This window comes from Macaca nemestrina, chromosome 13 (assembly GCF_043159975.1).
Source record: "Macaca nemestrina isolate mMacNem1 chromosome 13, mMacNem.hap1, whole genome shotgun sequence".
Taxonomy (NCBI): Eukaryota; Metazoa; Chordata; class Mammalia; order Primates; family Cercopithecidae; genus Macaca; species Macaca nemestrina.
The window spans coordinates 47615012-47637170 of NC_092137.1; the positions used below are offsets into that span (position 1 = coordinate 47615012).

General features: G+C 38.3%; 1 protein-coding gene across 2 annotated transcripts in view; it reads left to right on the forward strand.

Moving 5' to 3' along the window:
• Positions 1 to 22159, forward strand: part of LOC105464985 (mutS homolog 2) — a 102479-nt gene that overhangs the window by 57379 nt on the left and 22941 nt on the right. Inside the window, exons 10-16 of one of the 2 annotated variants that reach the window (XM_011713157.2) lie at positions 223 to 373; positions 4241 to 4338; positions 8780 to 9025; positions 10117 to 10321; positions 12024 to 12271; positions 14383 to 14555; positions 16763 to 17213. In XM_011713157.2, the coding sequence (XP_011711459.1) occupies positions 223 to 373; positions 4241 to 4338; positions 8780 to 9025; positions 10117 to 10321; positions 12024 to 12271; positions 14383 to 14555; positions 16763 to 16933 (1292 nt within the window). In that variant the 3' untranslated portion in view covers positions 16934 to 17213. Of the gene's footprint in view, positions 1 to 222; positions 374 to 4240; positions 4339 to 8779; positions 9026 to 10116; positions 10322 to 12023; positions 12272 to 14382; positions 14556 to 16762; positions 17214 to 22159 lie in introns of those variants that run through there. The other variant, XM_071076662.1, reaches the window with a different exon arrangement.

The following is a 22159-nucleotide window of genomic DNA, read 5'->3' on the forward strand; positions in this document are numbered from 1 at the left end:
GAAACTAACATTCATAAGGGAGTTGAGGATTTTATAAATAGATATCCGTAATTCATGTAGTTTTCAAGTAAGTAGTATTTGAATCTTTTCTGGTTAGATAATAATTGTGATGTGTTGTCATATAACAATATGTTTTTCATTATTTAAATAATTTTAGAGTTACATCGAAAAATGGCTGTAGGTATTTATGGAATACTTTTTCTTTTCTTCTTGATTATCAAGGCTTGGACCCTGGCAAACAGATTAAACTGGATTCCAGTACACAGTTTGGATATTACTTTCGTGTAACCTGTAAGGAAGAAAAAGTCCTTCGTAACAATAAAAACTTTAGTACTGTAGATATCCAGAAGAACGGTGTTAAATTTACCAACAGGTTTGCAAGTCATTATTATATTTTTAACCCTTTATTAGTTCCCTGAATGCTCTAACATGATGTGAATGTTCTATGATAAGGAAGTTTTACTAATGTAGTCACCAGGTAAGAATCAAGCTTTCTTCCAAATAGCAGTCAGCTGTCCCAATACCATTTGCTAAATAATCCATCTGTTCCCCACTGACTGAAGTGGTACTTTGGGTCTGTTTTAAAGAGTCTACTTTTACCTTGTCTCACCATTCTTTTGTCTACGCAAAATATATTTTATCACTTATTCTGTGTTACCATATCTATTAGAGCTAGTTCCCGCTCATATCTCGGCTTTATTTTCATGTTTCTTTTATCTCTTTTTTTTTTTTTCCCCCTGAGACGGAGTCTTGCTGTGTCACTCAGGCTGGAGTGCAGTGGCATGCAGTCTTGACTCACTGCAACCTCCACCTCCCGTATTCAAGCGATTCTCATGCTTCAGCTTCCTGAGTAGCTGGGATTATAGGCCTGCACCACCACATCTGGTTCATTTTTTTATTTTTAGTAGCAATGGGTTCTCACCATGTTGGACAGGCTGGTCTCGAACTCCTGGCCTCGAGTGATCCACCTGCCTCAGCTTCCGAAAGTGCTGAGATTACAGGTGTGAGCCAACGTGCCTGACCCACATGTTTTTTTTTTGTAAGAAAACTGCTATCATTTATCAAGTTAAAACAATTATTCTGGTATTTCAGTTGGGTGTTTAAATTAGTTTAGGGAAATATGAGGCCATTCACTAGATTCTAGCTTTTTTTTTTTTTAATCTTGTTTCATGTTGTAACAAATTTTAACAGTTATTTCCTGCCATTTTTCTAACTGATCTTAGGAAGTCCGTGAAGCAAATTATTGCTATGTAAAAAAAAATTATTTTAAATTAATTAAAAAATTTTAAAATTATATTTATTTATTTTATTTATTTATTTTTTTGAGATGGAGTCTCGCTCTGTCACCCAGGCTGGAGTGCAGTGGCCAGATCTCAGCTCAATGCAAGCTCCGCCTCCCGGGTTTACGCCATTCTCCTGCCTCAGCCTCCCAAGTAGCTGGGACTACAGGCACCTGCCAACTCGCCCGGCTAGTTTTTTGTATTTTTTAGTAGAGACTGGGTTTCACCGTGTTAGCCAGGATGGTCTCGATCTCCTGGACCTTGTGATCTGCCCGTCTCGGCCTCCCAAAGTGCTGGGTTTACAGGCTTGAGCCACCGCGCCCGGCCTAAAATTATATTTAAAATCTTCTGTGGCTTATGGTGGGGGGAGGCTAAAGCCTTTCTCCTTTTGTACTGTTCTGGAAACTACTCCCTCCCCTCCTGAATTTTCCCAGAACTTTACAGGTAGCTTATATATATATGATCCCCTGTCATCTGTTTAACAAGTACTTTGAGTGTCTATTATATGCAGACATTCTAGGTGTTCAGACACCCTAGTAATTAGTTTGTTCCTCATAACTCTCAGTAAAGAAGACATGTATATTTCTCATTTTATAGGTGTAGAAGCTAAGACTTCACTTTTCCTCAGTTAGACGGCTAGTGCTGGTGGGTGCCTAAACTTAGATCTTCTGTTGCCAAATCTAGGTGTGTTGTTTTTCCAGCACACTAGAATACTCCTGGTTCAAGAAATGTATATATTTTAGCTGGTATAAGATACAACTTTTGGGGTGTTCTAATCATCTTCAAGTTTTTTGTGGGTTAGTTATAACATATGAAAAAAGATTGGACTGAATGGCCACATGATGCCAAGAGTGAAAGTCACTCACTAGGTTATGACCTGTAGAATCTGGTCCCTGCCTGCCTCTGCTTTTATATTTTGCAACTTGTCCCTTCACACAGTGGTCTCACTTTTATAATGTCTTTCCCTCATGCATTTCTTTAATTCTTTTTTTTTTGCCTGTTTCATAGTAGTCTGTTTGTGCTGCTACTTGCCCCTGTACTGTTCTTGAGCTATACATGTCTGCTGTGCCATTGAGTGATTCCATCAAGGCCACAATTATCATCTTGATGAACTGATTTTCTCCCACTGCTGATGATTACTTCTCTCCTTTCTTTCTCCTTTACATCACCTCTTTTTGTTCTTAGTTTCATTCCCTTCTTGATTCCAGTTAATATTTTTTTCTTATTCTCATCTTCCTTGAGTATTTTTTATGTCAACCTCTATTTTTTGTTTTCTTTTTTTTCTTTTTTTTGGTGAAGGGTTTGGCTTTGTCGCTCAGGCTGGAGTGCAGTCGCACAATTTCGGCCCACTGCAACCTCCACCTCCTGGGCTCAAGCCATCCTCCCACCTCAGCCTCCCAAGTAACTGGGACTACAGGTGTGCCCCACTACTTTGTATTTTTAATAGAGACAGGATTTCCCCATGTTGCTCAGACTGATCTTGAACTCCTCGGCTCAAGCAATCCACCTGCCTTGGCCTCCCAAAGTGCTGGGATTACAGGATTACAGACGTTGTGCCCGGCTCAACCTCTAATTTTAATTTTCTCTTCAAATTGCTCAACGAGATTTAGTTTCAAGACATTTTCCTGGCTGTGCATGGTGGCTTACGCCTATAATTCCAACACTTTGGGAGGCCGAGGCGGGTGGATCACTTAAGGTCAAGAGTTCGAGACCAGCCTGGCCAACATGGTGAAACGCCATCTCTACTAAAAAATACAAAAATTAGCTGGGTGTGGTGGCACATGCTTGTAATCTTAGCTACCGTGGAGTCCGAGGCATGAGAATCGCTTGAACCTGGGAAGCAGAGGTTACAGTGAGTCAATCATACCACTGAACTCCAGCCTGGGCAACAGGCTCAAACAAACAAAACAAAACCCATTTTTCTTATTTTGAAAACTTTTAGTATTGAAAGATATTTTTGCTACAGTAATGAGAAATACTGTTTGTGTGTTCGTTTGTGGGGTTTTTTTTTGTTTTTTCTTTGCCTTTTTTTTTTTTTTTCTTTTTGAGACAGAGTTTTGCTCCTGTTGCCCAGGCTGTAGTGCAATGGCGCTATCTCAGCTCACCACAACCTCTGCCTCCCGGGTTCAAGTGATTCTCCTGCCTCAGCCTCCCAAGTAGCTGGGATTACAGGCATGCGCCACCACACCTGACTTAATTTTGTATTTTTAGTAGAGACGGGTTTTCTCCATGTTGGTCAGGCTGGTCTCAAGCTCCCGACCTCAGGTGATCCACCTGCCTCAGCCTCCCAAAGTGCTGGGATTACAGGCACCCTGCCTGTGTTTGTGTTTTAAAAGGGGTCATGGCTTTAATTTTTTTTTTCTCTCTCTGAGACGGAGTTTCCCTCTTGTTGCCCAGGCTGGAATGCAATGGAGTGTTCTTGGTTCACCGTAACTTCCATCTCCTGGGTTCAAGCGATTCTCCTGCCTCAGCCTCCTGAGTAGCTGGAATTACAGGCACGCACCATCATGCCTGGCTAATTTTTGTATTTTTAGCAGAGACGGGGTTTCTCCATGTTGGTCAGGCTGGTTTCGAACTACCAACCTCGGGTGATCCACCCGCCTCAGCCTCCCAAAGTACTGGGATTACAGGCGTGAGCCACCATGCCCGGCCGACTTCAATCTTAAATAAGGATTCCATTTAAATATTTTGTAAAAGGGCACAGGTCATATTTTTACTCAGGGGAATATAGTTATAGCAGGAATTGTGCCATTGCGCTATTCCAAACAGCATAAAAGAACGTTAATAAATTGAATTCTAACCACATTTGTCCGTAAGGAGTTGTCTGTTTTCCACTTGTATTTCCATTTTAATTATTGTTTTGATGTTTCATGGGATACTTTGGATATGTTTCATGTAGTACACATTGCTTCTAGTACACATTTTAATATTTTTAATAAAACTGTTATGTTGATTTGCAGCAAATTGACTTCTTTAAATGAAGAGTATACCAAAAATAAAACAGAATATGAAGAAGCCCAGGATGCCATTGTTAAAGAAATTGTCAATATTTCTTCAGGTAAACTTAATAGAAATAGTAATGTTCTGAATGTCGCCTGGGTTTTGGTAATAGAAAAAAAAATCATGATATTTGAAGTGTGTTTTGTTATTTTCTAAAACCATTACATTTTGACTATTTAATATGTTAGGTTTCCTATATAAAATAAGGCATGGTATGTTACGGTAGGACACATAACTGGAAATTACTCTTGTACATAGAAACAAAAAATGGCAGAAAAGCACAAAACTTACTATAGTTGTAACAAGGAAAGGAAACACTAGGGCCTACAACATACTAATGTCTTGGGTCATCTATGGGCTCATGAGGCTCTAGGTTATGGAAGTAAATACCACTGAAAAGCAAATATTAATTACACACGAGGCAGGCCTTTTTGAGTTCTGTGTGTCATTTTGTAGATTTTGAGTTCATTCTAGTGGCACCATTTGAGATCATTTTCATGTAATTAAAGGAACACAGCAACCTGACACTGTTATTGCCCTTAGAATGGAATGAGTATATGTTTAGCACAAAGTAGGTGGTAATGTGTTAAGTTGGAAGGCTTTGCCGATCATGGTGTGTATGTTGACTGTAACCTTTATTGTGCCTTTAAAAAATATACTCAAGAACTACCTTACCCAAGTAATTAAAGTTAAAATTACCAGTCATGGGACAAATGACCTGTACTTCCTGGTGTAATATAGAAGGAAGGACACAGTATCACCTATATGGTATTCTTGACCAAAATATTTAACCTGATTTTAAACAAGTAAAAATTCAAATAAATTTAGATTGTGGTACATTCAGGGCCTGAACTTTAATAAATGTCCATGTCATGGCAGCAAAAAAGAAATCAAAAGGTCTTAAAGAGACAGGGCAGCCAAACGCAGTAGACAGTTGTTGATTAGACCCCAATTTAGAGGTTGGAGCTGGGGAATAGCTATAGAGGACACTATTGGGGCGAATTGAGAAAGTTTAATATGAGACAATATGGTGTTAGCGTCAGATTTCTTGTGTGAAATGGTAGTGTTATGATTAGGAGAATGTCCTTGTTCTCAGGATATGCATGCTAAATTATTTAAGGGTAAATATTTTTTTGAAAGGTTATGTGTGTGAATAATTCTGTAAATTGTGTTGCTATTATGAATTGTCATAATAAATCAAAAGGAAACATAAAACTCAAGGTTTTATTTTAATACACTTTATGTATTGTTGAAATGAATGGAATTGATTTGTAAAGATTACATTTTTGCTTGTTTGTATCAGAAAGCAGTGACATAATAATCTTCTAGCTGAATTATGTTTCTTAGGCTAGATTGCATTTTAAAGAACCCTATAAATACCATTTATTTGAACTATGGATCTTCCTTAAAAAATAATATTTATTAAGCACCTAGCAGGGCAAAGTTTTTAGATTTTAACATTTAAATTGAAGATTTTATATTAGAAGTCAACCTGAATTTAAATGAAACTTCTTCTTGGTCTGATATTACATATTACAAAATATTTGTATTTAAAAATATAATGGAGGCTGGACATGGTGGTTCACACCTGTAATCCCAGCACTTTGGGAGGCTGAGCTAGGAGGATTGCTTGAGCCCAGGAGTTTGAGACCAGCCTAGCCAACATAGGGGGACCCTGACTCTACAAAAAAATCCCCCCAAAATTAGCCAGGTGTGGTGGTGCATGCCTGTAGTCCCAGCTACTCAGGAGGCTGAGGCAGGAGAATCACTTGAACACAGGAGGTCGAGGCTGCGGTGAGCCATAATTATGCTATTTCAGCCTGGGCAACAGAGCAGAGGTTGCAGTGAGCTGAGATCACGTCACTGCACTCCAGCCTGGGCAACAGAGCAAGACTCCATCTCAAAAAGTGTAATGGATCACTTTTATAATTTTCTATCATACAATTAAGTCACAAAAGGTTAAGAGCCAGTTATGTGACATGCCAAGTATAGACTCTTAATTAAGATGCTTTGGTTTGCTTTTGGTATATATGTATGTATGTATGTATGTATTTGATGGGGTCTTACCATGTTGCCCAGGCTTTAGTGCAGTGGTGTGATCATGATTCACTGCAGCTTCAACCTCCTAGGTGCAAGCAATTCTCCCCACTCAGCCTCCCAAGTAGCTTGGGACTACAGGCATGTGCCACCACACCTGGTTAACTTTTTAAAAATTATCTTTTGTAGAGATGAGGTCTCACTATGTTGCCCAAGCCAGACTCAAGCAATCTTCCTACCTTGGCCTACCAAAGTATTGGGATTACAGGCGTGAGCCACCCTGCCCAGCCTAGTTTTCTTTTTTTACTATAAACTTATTCTTGTCAGTATGCTAGCAATTTTACAAGTTTTAAAGTAGTTAATAGCAAGTACTTCACTCATGTTTAATTCTTAAAGGCTTATATTGCTATATAATAGGGTAGTGTGAATTCTTCCTTTCTTTTTCTTTAGAAAAACGTATTCGGTAAAAGTAATAAATTTTAAAAGTATACTGAGGCCAGGTGCTCACACCTATAATCCCAGCACTTTGGGAGGCTGAGGCGGGTGGATCACCTGAGGTCAGGAGTTCGAGACGGGCCTAAGCAGCATGGTGAAACCCTGTCTCTATAAAAGTACAAAAATTAGCTGGGTGTGGCGGCAGGTGCCTGTAATCCCAACTACTCGGGAGGCTGAGGCAGGAGAATCGTTTGAACCCAGGAGGCGGAGGTTGCACTGAGCCGAGATCACACCATTGCACTCCAGCCTGGGCGACAGAGCAAGAGCAAGACTCTGTCTCCAAAAAAAAAAAAAAAAGATATACTGAAACAGAGGAAGATAATTATGTCTGCTTGGCCCCATTGTTAAGTTGATTTTTATTTTGAAAACATTTGATCGCTGTTACGGGGAACAAGGGAATAAAAAATGAGTTAAATTTCCAGCCCCTTGATTAAACTAATAATTTTTGGTTTTCCTAGAATTAAACGCTTTTATCTTGAATGTTCTGTGAAACTTTTGACATGATTGATAGCTGTATGATAGTCTGAATGACATGTGGGTCATGTACCAGCCCCTCCAACCTGTTAACATTTAGAATCTTTTCAGAAAAGTTAAAGCATTGTTAATTTTCTTCATGTTTTTTGTCTAGCATGTGTCAGAGATTTTTTTAATGTACCTATTAATAGCGTTTAGTTTTAATACTCTAGAACAGTAGAATCTTGGAAATGTTTTAAGTGACAATTAGAGATTTAAATTTATGCTGACATTCTCTGCATGTGATACTAAAGAAAGCCAAACTAACTGTTTTACGGTCAGTTTGTACAATATACCAGGCCTTGATGGTCACATTTCAACATGCTACCTTTTTGCTTACGTGTGTCTTATGATGATTTTGAGGTGCCATTCTGGTTTCTCAGATACTTAAAATATAGAAAAAGGTGTGTCTTAAAATTGAGAGAATGTCTTAGATACCACTGCACCGTTTCTCTTAACCTAATCAATATATTATCAAAGTGTCTCCTTGTTAGTTTTCTTTTTTAAAGCTCTACACATTTCTTTATAAACAGCTGTATAGTTTTATATTTTAATGATAAGGGAAGGTACTCTACTTTTGTTTTTTGTGTGTTTTTGTTTGTTTTTGAGACAGAGTTGCCCAGGCTGGAGTGCTGTGGTGCAATCTCAGCTTATTGCAACTTCCACCTCCTGGGTTCATGCAATTCTGGTGCCTCAGCCTCCTGAGTATCTGGGATTACAGATATGCACTACCATACCTGGCTAATTTTTGTATTTTTGGTAGAGATGGGGTTTTGCCATGTTAGCCAGGCTGGTCTTGAATTCCTGGCCTCATGTGATCCCTAGTCTCATGTGATCTGCCCGCCTCGGCCTTCCAAAGTGCTGGGATGATAGGTGTGAGCCCTCAACCCAGCCAGTACTCTGTTTTTGATAGCTATTCACAATGGGGAAGGATGTAGCACACATTTTAACCCTATGTTGAGTTTTAGGTGGGTTCCTTTCAAATTTTGTTAAGGCTAATTTTGTTAATTTTTTTTAAAAAGTGTAAGTTAGGGCCGGGCGCGGTGGCTCAAGCCTGTAATCCCAGCACTTTGGGAGGCCGAGACGGGCGGATCACGAGGTCAGGAGATCGAGACCATCCTGGCTAACACAGTGAAACCCCGTCTCTACTAAAAATACAAAAACTTAGCCGGGCGAGGTGGCAGGCGCCTGTAGTCCCAGCTACTCGGGAGGCTGAGGCAGGAGAATGGCGTGAACCTGGGAGGCGGAGCTTGCAGTGAGCTGAGATCCGGCCACTGCACTCCAGCCTGGGTGACAGAGCGAGACTCCGTCTCAAAAAAAAAAAAAAAAAAAAAGTATAAGTTAGGAAATGGGTTTTGAATTCCCAAATGGGGGGATTAAATGTATTCTTACAGCTTGTATCTGTTTATTATTCAGTATTCCTGTGTACATTTTCTGTTTTTATTTTTATACAGGCTATGTAGAACCAATGCAAACACTCAATGATGTATTAGCTCAGCTAGATGCTGTTGTCAGCTTTGCTCATGTGTCAAATGGAGCACCTGTTCCATATGTACGACCAGCCATTTTGGAGAAAGGACAAGGAAGAATTATATTAAAAGCATCCAGGCATGCTTGTGTTGAAGTTCAAGATGAAATCACGTTTATTCCTAATGATATATACTTTGAAAAAGATAAACAGATGTTCCACATCATTACTGGTAAAAAACCTGGTTTTTGGCCTTTGTGGGGGTAACATGTTTTTTGTTTGTTTGTTTTTTATCTTGGAGTAGAAATATATTTAAAATTGATGGAGAAAATTCCCAGTTCTTAACATGAGAAAGAGAACATATTATTCTCACCAGTTAGTAATCTATTCACATTTGGATTAGAGGAAAGATTTAGAAGGTGAGATAAAAGCTTATGAGAGAATAATGTATTCCTTGAAACTTGTTCCACAGGTTCAGAACATTTAGAAACAAACATCCCTTCACACTCAAAGCTTACCTTTGAGCCAGTCCTCCAATACTGAGGTCTTTGAAAGTCAGGCCGAATTGGCTATGGGAGGACCTCAGGTTAGGGTACCAATTATTTTAAAACATGGCGCTATATTCATGTGAAACTCGAAAAAACTAGCCTTGCGTATAGACTCATGTATCATGTCTCCACTGAGATGTTTGAGAGATCTTAACTAGATCTAGAAAACAAAAAAGGAAGTAGGAGTTTTGGGGCAAATATATTTGGGAAATGGTTGATTGTATTTTCTTTCCCCAAATGGATTTTCAAGTTGTTCATATAATATAACCCCAACAAATAAATCGCCTGTTTTTCAAAAGAAGGATCCTGTTTTCAGGTTTTTGTGTGGGTTTTAAGTGGTTCGAAAGATTTGACCATACTGATACACTCACTAGTAACCTCATTTACTAATGAGTAACGGTTTTGAGTTAATCAGTTAGGCCTGCACTACTTTTCTGGAAATCAATAAATTATCCCACAGGCAGCCTTGTGAGCCATGGGAAATGTGTATATGGTCTTTCTAGGCCAGAGTCAAATTACAGGTATATTTTTCATGGCTTCTCTTGATGAAAGGCCCAGTATCAGTTTGTCTGAAGAAATAATAGCATTGCTTTTGGGGGTAATATGGGCAGTAACTCTGTCCACATCTTTGGGCAGCCTGTGGTTCTGCTTTTGTATGCCACGTCAGTGTAAACCTACATGATTAGTCATCATTGTACAGCTTAGGACTAACATCCATTTATTAGTAGCAGAAAGAAATTTAAAATCTTGATTTCTGATATAATTTGTTTTGTAGGCCCCAATATGGGAGGTAAATCTACATATATTCGACAAACTGGGGTGATAGTACTCATGGCCCAAATTGGGTGTTTTGTGCCATGTGAGTCTGCAGAAGTGTCCATTGTGGACTGCATCTTGGCCCGGGTAGGGGCTGGTGACAGTCAGTTGAAAGGAGTCTCCACATTCATGGCTGAAATGTTGGAAACTGCTTCTATTCTCAGGTAAGTGCATCTCCTAGTCCCTTGAAGATAGAAATGTATGTCTCTGTCCTGTGAGAAGGAGAGGTTCTGTCCTGTGAGAAGGAGAGGTATATTTGCAGATTCTCATGTAAAAACATCTGAGAATGTTTGTCTTAGTTTAATAGTTGTTTTCCTGTGGACTTTATATACTTTGTATTATCTTAAAAGAGTGATTGATGATAGCTATGGAAAACTTTGATTTTTAAAGTTGTCTCTTTAAGTAGACAATTTATAAGCTACTGGTACTAGCTCACCTTATAAATCTCCACTACCATGTTTTCACTTGCACTGTTCACACTTCCTGGAATGGTCCTTCTTGCCCTTTGTCCAACTTCTTTCTAATTTTTAAGTCCCTGATGATGGAAATGCTACTTCTGTAGTGATTTTTCTCATCATACGACCCTAAGGTCATGGGTGTTTTTCTCTGAACTCCTCTTTGAGATGCCTGTAACTTAAACCACATTTTTATTTTAGACATTACTGAAATGTTTTGTCTTTATTTCACTTTTTAGGAGCTTCCTTGAAGGTAGGGACTATACCTTGTATTTCTTGGTTTCTTTTTTTTAAAGTTTTTTAGAGAGACAGAGTCTTACTCTGTTGCCCAGGCTGGTCTCGAACTCCTGGGCTCAGGTGATCTTCCTGCCTTGGCTTCCCGAAGTGCTGGGATTACAGGCATGAACCACTGTGATCCTCCTTGTTTCTTAGTATCTTCTAAAGTACATTGAATATAGTAGGTGCCTAGTAAATTATGTGTTGATTTAACTTCTTTGAGGTTCTGTTGTTTGTGAAGAATTATAAAAGCAATACAAATGTTTGTGTAGTAATTAAGCAACAGGTTAATATTCATGAATTAAAAGATTAAAGAAATAAACAGAACATGTTAGCTGGCAACTCACAGAAAAAGAATTAAATTGCCAATGAGCACACGAGCACATGAAAAAGTAGCAAATGTATGTAAGTTTCACCCCCTTACATATATTTGGTTAAAAATGAGAGAAGAATGGTAATAGCTGGTATTAGTAGGACTGTGGCAGGCACACAATTTACATAACCACCAAAAGTGTATGCAAGTATCTATGTCACCACACCCTGGTCTCATCTTCATTCAGTTTTATTTTTATTTTTTTAATCTCGGCCGATTTGATTGGCACGAAATGAATGATAGCTGCCTTATTTGGAATTCCTTTGATTACTACTAGTGTGCTTGACAATGTAAAACAATATTTATTCAAAATCTGTTTTCCCTTTCATCCATTGTTTATTCATGTTCATGCCCTTTTTTTCCTTTTCTCCTTCCTTCCTTCCTGCCTTCCCCTTCCTCCCACCCTCCCTCCCCCACATACACAGGTGTGTGCTACCATACCTGACTAGTTTTTAATTTTTTTTTTTTTTTTTTTAGAGGCAAGGTCTCACTATGTTGCTCAAGCTGGTCTGGGCTCAAGTCATCCTCCCACCTTGGCCTTCCAAAGTGCCGGGATTATAGACGTGAGCCACCATGCCTGGCCCATGCCCATTTTTCTGTTGAAGTTTTAGTGCTTTTTATTGACTTTGTTTATATATTAAGATAATTAATCTACTATGTTTGTGGCATATCCTTCCCAATGTATTGTCTTAATTTTGTTTTTGTATGTGTATGTTACCACATTTTATGTGATGGGAAATTTCATGTAATTATGTGCTTCAGGTCGGCAACCAAAGATTCCTTAATAATCATAGATGAATTGGGAAGAGGAACTTCTACCTACGATGGATTTGGGTTAGCATGGGCTATATCAGAATACATTGCAACAAAGATTGGTGCTTTTTGCATGTTTGCAACCCATTTTCATGAGCTTACTGCCTTGGCCAATCAGATACCAACCGTTAATAATCTACATGTCACAGCACTCACCACTGAAGAGACCTTAACTATGCTTTATCAGGTGAAGAAAGGTATGTACTATTGGAGTACTTTAAATTCAGAACTTGGTAATGTGAAACTTACTACCCTTGAAATAATCAGTAATTGCCTTATTCTAAGTTAGTGTAAATTGTTAATGTTTTTATAGAACCCATTTACCCCTTAATTCACAGTCGGGGGACAGGAACATGTACATATTTCTGTATCTCGTAGTAGGACCACTCATTCTAAAGCATTCACAGAAAGAATTATCTGTTTTTGTTTTTGTTTTTTTGAGACAGAATCTAGGTCTGTTGCCCAGGCTGGAGTACGATTCTCTGCTCACTGCAACCTCCGCCTCCCGGGTTCAAGCGATTCTCCTGCCTCAGCTTCCCGAGTAGCTGGGATTACAGGCGCCTGCCACCATGCCTGGCTAATTTTTGTATTTTTAGTAGAGACGGGGTTTCACCATGCTGGCCAGGCTGGTCTCGAACTCCCAACATCAGGCTATCCTCTCCTCTTGGCCTCCCAAAGTGCTGGGATTACAGGCGCGAGCCACCGCGCCCGGCCAGAATTATCTGTACTCTTGAACATCACCATGGAGGGATTTTCTGCCACCTCCCATTTCAGTATGTTTTCTTGTTGAATTAGGATAACAAACAATATGCTTTCAAGTTCCAAAGTTCTAGCTGTTATTGTTTAACAAAATCTTCATTATAATTAGCTTATTTTATGCTCAAGAGTGTTATAAAAACAGGTTCATTTAAAACTGGGGGTTCCAGAAATCTTGAAATAGTAGTTATCACATGCAGAGTGACTTATCTATTGTTATTTCATCCTTTCAGGAAAGATTGTTATTCGTGGGCTTGGGGTCTAGTCAGATCCCTGTATTGATGAGATTAACATAATATAAGACTTTCAAAGGTTTTAAAAATCATACTATAAGGATTGATTTCATTAGTCACCAGAATAACTTTTTCAGATGGCGCTCTGATTTTCCACGAACACGTTTTTCTGCATCAGTTGGTTACACATGAGTGAGATAATCTTGGTTCTTTATCTTTTGTTATTTATACTTCATTGGGAATCCTTTTGAGTTACTGTATTTGCGTCATTATTATTATTGCTGTAGAATTCAGGAACTTTTAGTAGATCTGGCAGTTAGCATGAAATTTGCTTTTAAATCATTGCTTGTGTTTTGTAAGCTATGGAAATGTGTTCAGAATGTTTTTTAAAAGGCCAGATGAAGTGTGAAGATAGAAAAGCTTCCTCCTTCACTGTGGATGTTTAACAAACATTTGCTTCTACTTTATTTTTGTTCGCTTCCTTTAGTTGTGCAAAGTGTCCAGTTCTAGAATGCATGAGATACATGACAAAGCCAAAAAATTTTTTACAGTTGATAAATAATTGTGGCAAAAACAGCTCTATAATAACTTTGCAATCATCATTTGATTAAATGCTTAAAAAGTCTTGACTCAGTTTTAACTATTTCCTGCAAATAATAAATCAATATTTTTAATTAAATGCTACTCCAAATTAGTGACACTTTTACATGTCTTTCTTTCTCCCTCCCCTTCTCTCTTCCCCCCTTTCCCCCTTTCCCCCTTCTCCCTTTCTCCCTTCCTTCTTCCCTCTTCCCTTCCCTTCCCCCCTTCCCTTGCCCCATTCCTTCCCTTCCCCCATCCCTTTCCTTTCCCCTTCCCTTCCCTCCTCTTGCCCCTTCCCTTTCCCTTTCCTTTCTCCTTCACTTCCCCTTTCCTTCCCTCTTCCCTTCTCCCTCCCTTTCCCCTCCCCCTCTCCTCTCCTCCCCTCCCTTCCCTTCCCATGAAATGAGAAAGCCTCAGAGATATTGGCTTGATTAATTTTTCTTTAGATATTTATCTAAGCCTTTAAGGTTTATCTGTTGAGCTTTTTCATCTCCTATTTTTATTTTTTCTACGTTTGTCAAGGATAAAATACAGCACTGTGTGCCAAGTCATAATCACTTTTCTTTTGAGACTTAATCAAAATTCCTTTAACTGTTACTCTGATACATTTGGCTAATGTATTTGAAGTAATCCAAAATTAAGTTTTCTAATGACAAGGTGAGAAGGATAAATTCCATTTACATAAATTGCTGTCTCTTCTCATGCTGTCTCCTCACGCTTCCCCAAATTTCTTATAGGTGTCTGTGATCAAAGTTTTGGGATTCATGTTGCAGAGCTTGCTAATTTCCCTAAGCATGTAATAGAGTGTGCTAAACAGAAAGCCCTGGAACTCGAAGAGTTTCAGTATATTGGAGAATCACAAGGATATGATATGGAACCAGCAGCAAAGAAGTGCTATCTGGAAAGAGAGGTTTGGCAGTTTGTTTTCATAGTTTAACTTAGCTTCTGTATTATTACATAAACAGGACACTAAGATGAAGGTTTTTTGGTGTTTTTTTTCCCCCTCTGTGTTTCTAGTGCTTATTTTTTAATCAATTTGTTTGATGGCAAAAAATCCATTTCTGTGTCATTTTGATTTCTGCAGTATATACATCTGCATGATCAAGATTCGATTTCAAGTACCAAAGTAGGAATAAAGGAATATAGTAAAGGAATAGGCTTAAAATTAGTCTTTTCACTAAAATTAGTTATTATAGACTATAGCTAGGTACATCTTTGTTCATAAACGAATATATCAAGTTCAGTTATTAAATTACATATTAGGTAAGAAAAGGACAAATAAGAAAGCATGATTCATAATTCCTGCCCTCTATTTGTTTAGAATTTAGTTGGGGAGATAAGAATAACGAATGTGACACAGAGAATAAAGTGGCACATGACAAATATTTATTCAAAGAAACCATTATGGATGGGATGTTTCAGTTCTCATGGGAGAAGTGGATTTTATGGTGGCTTTTCTTTGAGTATGGGTCATATTTGGGTGTTCACACAGAAAGACCCAAACATATGCCTAATTTTTAAATTAATTACTTTATTTTCTTTGTGATGGAGTCTCTCTCTGTTGCCCAGGCTGGAGTGCAGTGGCGTGATCTTGGCTCACTGCAAGCTCTGCCTCCCGGGTTCGCACCATTCTCCTGCCTCAGCCTCCCGAGTAGCTGGGTCTACAGGAGCCCACCACCACGCCCGGCTAATATTTTGTGTTTTTTAGTAGAGACGAGGTTTCACTGTGTTAGCCAGGATGGTCTCAATCTCCTGACTTCGTGATCCGCCTGCCTCAGCTTCCCAAAGTGCTGGGATTACAGGTGTGAGCCACCACGCCCAGCCCTTTTTTTTTTTTTTTTAAATTAGAGGATTACTAGTTCTCTTCAATTATAAAAATAAAAGAATCTTATTTCACTGCCTGGTCCTGGAAACATTTACTGCAGTATACATTGTGACAACTTTTTACTTGTTATGTTTTTAGCTTTTACCTGTGAATTTCTTATTGTTCTTATGTGAAGGATAGATAGTTGCTACAATAATAATAGATGATGTGTATGGTTTTTGAGCCTGAAAAGTATAGTTTTTTTTTGTTTGTTTGTTTGTTTTTTTTTTGAGACGGAGTCTCGCTGTGTCTCCCAGGCTGGAGTGCAGTGGCGTGATCTCGGCTCACTGCAAACTCCGCCTCCCGGGTTCACGCCATTCTCCCGCCTCAGCCTCTCAAGTAGCTGGGACTACAGGCGCCTGCCACCACACCCGGCTAGTTTTTTGTATTTTTAGTAGAGACGGGGTTTCACCATGTTAGCCAGGATAGTCTCGATCTCCTGACCTCGTGATCCACCCGCCTCGGCCTCCCAAAGTGCTGGGATTACAGGCTTGAGCCACCGCGCCCGGCAAAAAAAGTATAGTTTTATCTGCTGTACCTATACAAGCAGGAGAAATATAATTCGTTAATAATTTTAAGTATGGCAGGCTGCCATCCCAAATATGAAGTGGTCTTTGTATTTGCACTTTAATGTGTTGAAATCATAGCTTTCAGTGATCCAGCATTAGGCAGACTCTTATGTAATCCCTTGTTTCCAATTAAAATAGACGTTGTGTACTTTTGATAACATTAATTATAATGTATTTTGAGCCCTGTGAGGTTGGTAACATTATTCCCATTTTGTGAATGAGGAATGTGTGTTAAGGAATTTGCCCAAGAGTCACATAGCAAGTAATATTCATGCTCTCTGAAGCAGCAATACCTTGGTAATAAAATAAAAAAGAAACATCTTCTGTATGTGTTAACTTTTCAGTGACAGTTTTTACCTTCCAGTATTCTTTGTAAACCTTGAATTCTTTTTTTCATAGAGGATTAAAGTTTATCAGTTATAAAGGTGGAGGAATTTGGGAACTAGACAGTGTACACATAAATAATAAATATGTTCTTCAAATATTGGGTGGGCTAATGTGGGGGGAGTTTGAGACCAGCCTAGGCAACATAGTGAGACCCTTGTCTCTAAAAATATGAAAAATAAAAAAAATTTCTAAAAATGGGTGATGTGTTTAGATGGAAATGAAACAATTTGTCACGGTCTAACAAGACTTTTAGAAAAGATATTTTAATTACTAATGGGACATTCACATGTTTTTCAGCAAGGTGAAAAAATTATTCAGGAGTTCCTGTCCAAGGTGAAACAAATGCCCTTTACTGAAATGTCAGAAGAAAACATCACAATAAAGTTAAAACAGCTAAAAGCTGAAGTAATAGCAAAGAATAATAGCTTTGTAAATGAAATCATTTCACGAATAAAAGTTACTACGTGAAAAATCCCAGTAATGGAATGAAGGTAATATTGATAAGCTAATTGTCTGTGATACTTTTATATTGTTTTGTATTAATTCTTTTTCCATAGTGTTAACTGTCAGTGCCCATGGGCTATCAACTTAATAAGATATTTAGTAATATTTGTCTCTGAGGACATTTTCAAAGATCTTTATTTTGAAAAATGAGAGCTGTAACTGAGGACTGTTTGCAATTGACATAGGCAATAATAAGTGATGTGCTGAATTTTATAAATAAAATCATGTAGTTTGTGGAATTTGAGATGCATTGTAGTTCTTTGCAGTGTGACTTCTATACACATTTGTTCCCAAATATGTTGGAAGAAACAAATAGTCCAGAGACCTTGTAAAAGATCTTAAACTGGAGGGCTCCATGGAGATCTTTGCCAGTGACTCCCCCAGAGTGTCCATCTGTTGGCAGGAGCCAGGTTGGCTGCATACGCATTAGCTAAGGAGCTTATTATACATCCAGAGTCCTACAGTGAGCCTCCATCCCGTCTGCCATTCTCCCATCCCTGGTCTATGATAAGACTTAGAAATCTGCATTTTAACAAAACCTTTCAGGTTGAGAACCCTGATTTAGTCTACTTCTTCTGTTTTACAATAAAGAGATGAAGGGGTTAAGAATTAGCAGCTAATCCTACGCAATGTGAGGGAAAAAGGACAGTCCTTTTAATAAATGCAGTGGACTGGTGGTGTATCCATATAGGAAGAAATGAAATTGGACCCCTAATTCATGTCATATATAAAAATCACCTCCACTCTGGGAGGCCAAGGCAGGCAATCACTTGAGCTTAGGAGATCAAGACCATCCTGGACAACATGACAAAACCCCATCTCTACAAGAAAATGCAAAAATTAGCCAGGCATAGTGGTGCCTGCCTGTAGTCCCAGCCACTCAGACAGCTGTGGTGGGAGGATCACCTGAGCTGGGAGAGGTTGAGGTTGCAATGAGCTGTGATCATTCCACTGCACACCATCCTGGGCAATACAGCGATACTGTGTCTCAAACAAAACAAAACAAAACAAAATCACCTTCAGTGATTTTTAGACCAAATGTACAAGGTAACAGTATCAAGGTTTTAGTGTTTTATAGTTCTTCAGAAGATAACGTAGGAAAATATTTTTATGTCCTTGACTTTGGGAAGAATTTAAGTCACAGAAAAACACCATCCATAAAGTTTGACTTATTTAGCTAATTGAAATTAACAACTTCTATTAAAAGGCACCACAAGTGAAAATACATGATTCATAATGGAAGAACATACTGGTACCATATAAAATATCAAAGAGCTGGGCATGGTGTCCCATGCTTGTAGTCCCAGGAGGCTGAGGCAGGAGGATCACTTGAGCCCAGCAGTTCAAGTCCAGCCTGGGCAATATAGCAAGACTGCCTTTCTTTTCTTCTTTTTTTTAATACCTGGAATAAAGAACTCCTATAAAAACACTAAGAAAAGGGGTCACTTAAGAATCTCATTAACAAAAAGAATCTGAATATTTTTCCACGGAAGATATGCAAATGGACAGTAAGCACATGAAAAGATGCAGATCAGGGAAATGCAAGTTGAAACCACAATGAGCTACAACTTCACACTGATTACGATAGTTAAAATCAAAAAGTCAGATGGTAAGTACTGGCAAGGAAGTGGAGAAATTGAAACTCTCATGCACTGTTGGTGGGAATGTAAAATGGTGCAGCTGCTTTGGAAAACAGTCTGGCAGTTCCTCAGACAATTCCACTCCAACGTATATCCAAGTGGAATCAAAACATATGTCCCCACAAAACTTGTACACAAATGTTTATAGCAGGATTATTCATAATAGCCAAAAGGTGGAAACAACCCGAATGTCCATCAGCAGATGAATGCATAAACAAAACGCGGTCTATCCATACAACGGAGTCTATTATTGGGAATAATTAAAGGAATGAAGTACTGCTACATGGTACAGCTTAGATAAACCTTGAAAACATTGTGCTAAATGAAAGAAGCTGGTTACAAGAGTCTACACATAAGATTTCATTCATGTGAAAGTTCAGAATAGAGACAGCAGTAGAGACAAAGCAGTTGTTCAGGGTTGGTGCCAGGGAATAGGGGGTAGGTGGGGTGAAAGCTAAAGGATACGATGTTTCTTTGTGAGATGGAAGTTCTAAAATTGGTGATGTTTATACATGTCTGTGAATATACTAAAAACCGTTGAATTGTACACATTAAACGGATGAATTGTGTAGGAATTATTTTTTAATAAAGCTATTTTAAAAAATTCAGACAGTTCACCCAAGAGGAAATCTAAGTGGTCCATAAACATGAGAAGGTCTTTAATCACCAGTCAGAAAAATGAAAATGAAAACCATGCCAGGCCACCTCCAACCTCCCCACCTCCCACCACCATAGTGACAAGCATTTCAAGTGTAGCAGTTCCAGCTGTTGGTGAGGATGTGGAATAACACTGCTAGGGGTGTTCAGATTATCTGGTGAAATTGAAAAGATGCATGCGACCCAGCAGTTCTGCTCTTAGCTGCATACTCTAGAGATGCTTTTGCCCATTGTGCTGCGAGATGTATACAGGAATGTTCCTAAGACCCCCACACTGGAAACAACTCAGCAGTGAAAATGAACAACAGCTAGACAAAATAACATAGATGGAATCTTAAAACTTTTAGTAAAAGAAATGATACAAAAATGGTAGTTTTTTCTCATTTATGTGAAATTTAAGAATAGGTGGTATTGTTTAGGGATGCAGTCTTTGGGATGGCAACTATAAAGAAAAAGTGATTGTGTCAATCAGGAGAGTGATTGTCTTTAGGGAAATGGGGTGCTGATGGGGTGGGGGCACTTTAGGGTTTCTGGAGGGCCACAGTTCTGGTTTTTAACCTGAGTAGTGGTTTTGCAGGTGCTTGCTTTATAGTTAACTGCAATTTTTTCTTTTAATTCAGTTAAAGTTTGGTATGAGAACAAATGTATGGCCAATGAATCCTTTCACATACTCAGTTTACCAAGTTCTTTTTCCTCGTTGTTGTTAATTTAGAGTGGGTTACATCAGTTTTTCTTTTCTGGCTACCAAAAGCTTAGGAAAAAGGCAGACTTACAGAAGAAGATTTTAAATGTGGAAATATTTATTGGTTTACAAATCGTTCTAGTCACTTATACATGAAAAGCTTTCATAAAATTCAAAAAGCAAATTTTAAATTCCAATGAAATATTTCATCCTGTGGTTAGTTGTGAAAGAATGTTTTTAGATTGCTGCACAGAAGCATGTTTAACATGGAAATCAGCTCATGGTGTTAGTTGTTAGGGCTACAAGAAACTGGGGGAGACTTGATTCCAAGAAAACATGTAGTCTATCAGGCTGCTTTCATTTCTCTAAAACAGACAGTGTTCTAAGATGTTTTCAAAAATGAGAAGATACATAATAGATCTGCTTAAGAAGTTTAAAACTTAATCTGTGCTTATTACATGAATATGCTAATGTAAAACCAGGCCTTCAATTAGCGTTTCCTTCCTTTTAGAATGGTATATGTAAAGCAAAATATAAACTAATTTCTGACCTGTCAAAGGTTTTTTTCTTAAAATTTAAATTTATAATGTGGTTTGGTTTTTCTTTCCCACTCAAACATGAATTTGGGTAATACCAGAATAAAGCTGAATATATAAATATTATCCAAAATTTAGAACTCTACTGTTAAGAAATCTGTTGACCACATAACCATGTTTCTGAGAAAATACATGATTTTTTGCATCTTTAAAAAAATTAGCACTAAGAAGCTAAGATGAAGTTGTTTTTGTAATTTGATTTTTTTTTCCTTAAAATACTGTTTTGGAGTTAAAAGTTGTAGCAAAACTGGTATAAGAAAGATGTTTTAGGGTAGATATATTTAAGTCTTGTCTCATACTCTATTGACTAAGCTAGCCCGGTGACTAGGGTAGATGTATTTAAAGAATAACTTTTCCCCCTTAAAATCTCAATATTCCACATCCTGTTAGACTTCTTGAGTATTAAATACATCTTCTATCCTTGGTCTTTCTGCATTTAGCTTTTTTGGGAAGTATGTTTTTACCCACAGCATATGGTATGAGCTGCTGATTCAGTATTGAGTGGCTCTTTAAGCTTGTTAGTTACATTCTGCTGATTAAAATGGTATACAGAATAGTCAGGAAAAACCAGTCCCTGGTCTGAAATAAATTAAACAATGTTAATTAGCTTATGGAGAAGAACAAATGAGTAAAGAGAATTTTCATATACAAAGGAAATCTCTGTTATTGTCTTTCTGGATTTAGTGTATTTGGGTTAAGGAGATAGGGTGCGGCTAGAGAAAATGATGAAAATGTCCAGAATGTTACACGTATTTTTACACTGAAACGAAGTGGAAGCCCAGTTTTATAGTTTTCTGCCCAATGTTGCCCTGTCTTCACACCCACACCACTTATCTTGATTGATAAATCTACTACTTCCTCTTACTCTGCTTCAGAAGCTAACCTCTATGGTGCAGTGCTAGGATATCACAGAGGAAATAATCCCTTGTTGACAATGTCTTGTTGCTGGGAGTCATCAACGCCTCCTGTTCTGAGGAGGACAGTGGGAAGCCCTTGCCTTGCATTTGCTACAGCCGTTTCCTTGACTTCCCTGGAAGAACAGTATTTCATGGTGTTAGACAACATTCAGAACGTGCTCGAATTCAATGTATGTCAGTACACACTTGCTTTGGTGTGTGGTTTGTCCAAACCAAAGTGCCCATACATGTCTCTGGTCCAGCCATGTGGGAAATTCAGCAGTGGGGTGAACCATATGGAGACGGCAGGTGTTGGGCAGCCTTAACAGGACTGCCCTGGTCTTACTTCTGGACTTGGTGAGTAGAAGATCACACTGTTGCTTGCTGCCCTGGGTTCACCTCAAAGAGGGAAAGAAAAATTCGAAACTTAAATGGTTAAATTTAGAAACAAGAAAAAGTTCTGTCAGTGGGCAATTTCTTACGTCTAACAAAAAAACAACAGCAATGAATTCCTTTGTGTTCAGAATCAACCAGTAAACACAACTTTAGCAATTAACCTCTCACTATCACAATTTTTTATTTCCTGGAATTTTGTTGACAGAATTAGTCCAATAAATGTTATAAATAATAATTTTATGAATAGATAGGTAAATGACATATTCAGTATAATTAAATCTAAGACAATGCAACTTTTTAAAATTCAACCACTGCCCTGCAAT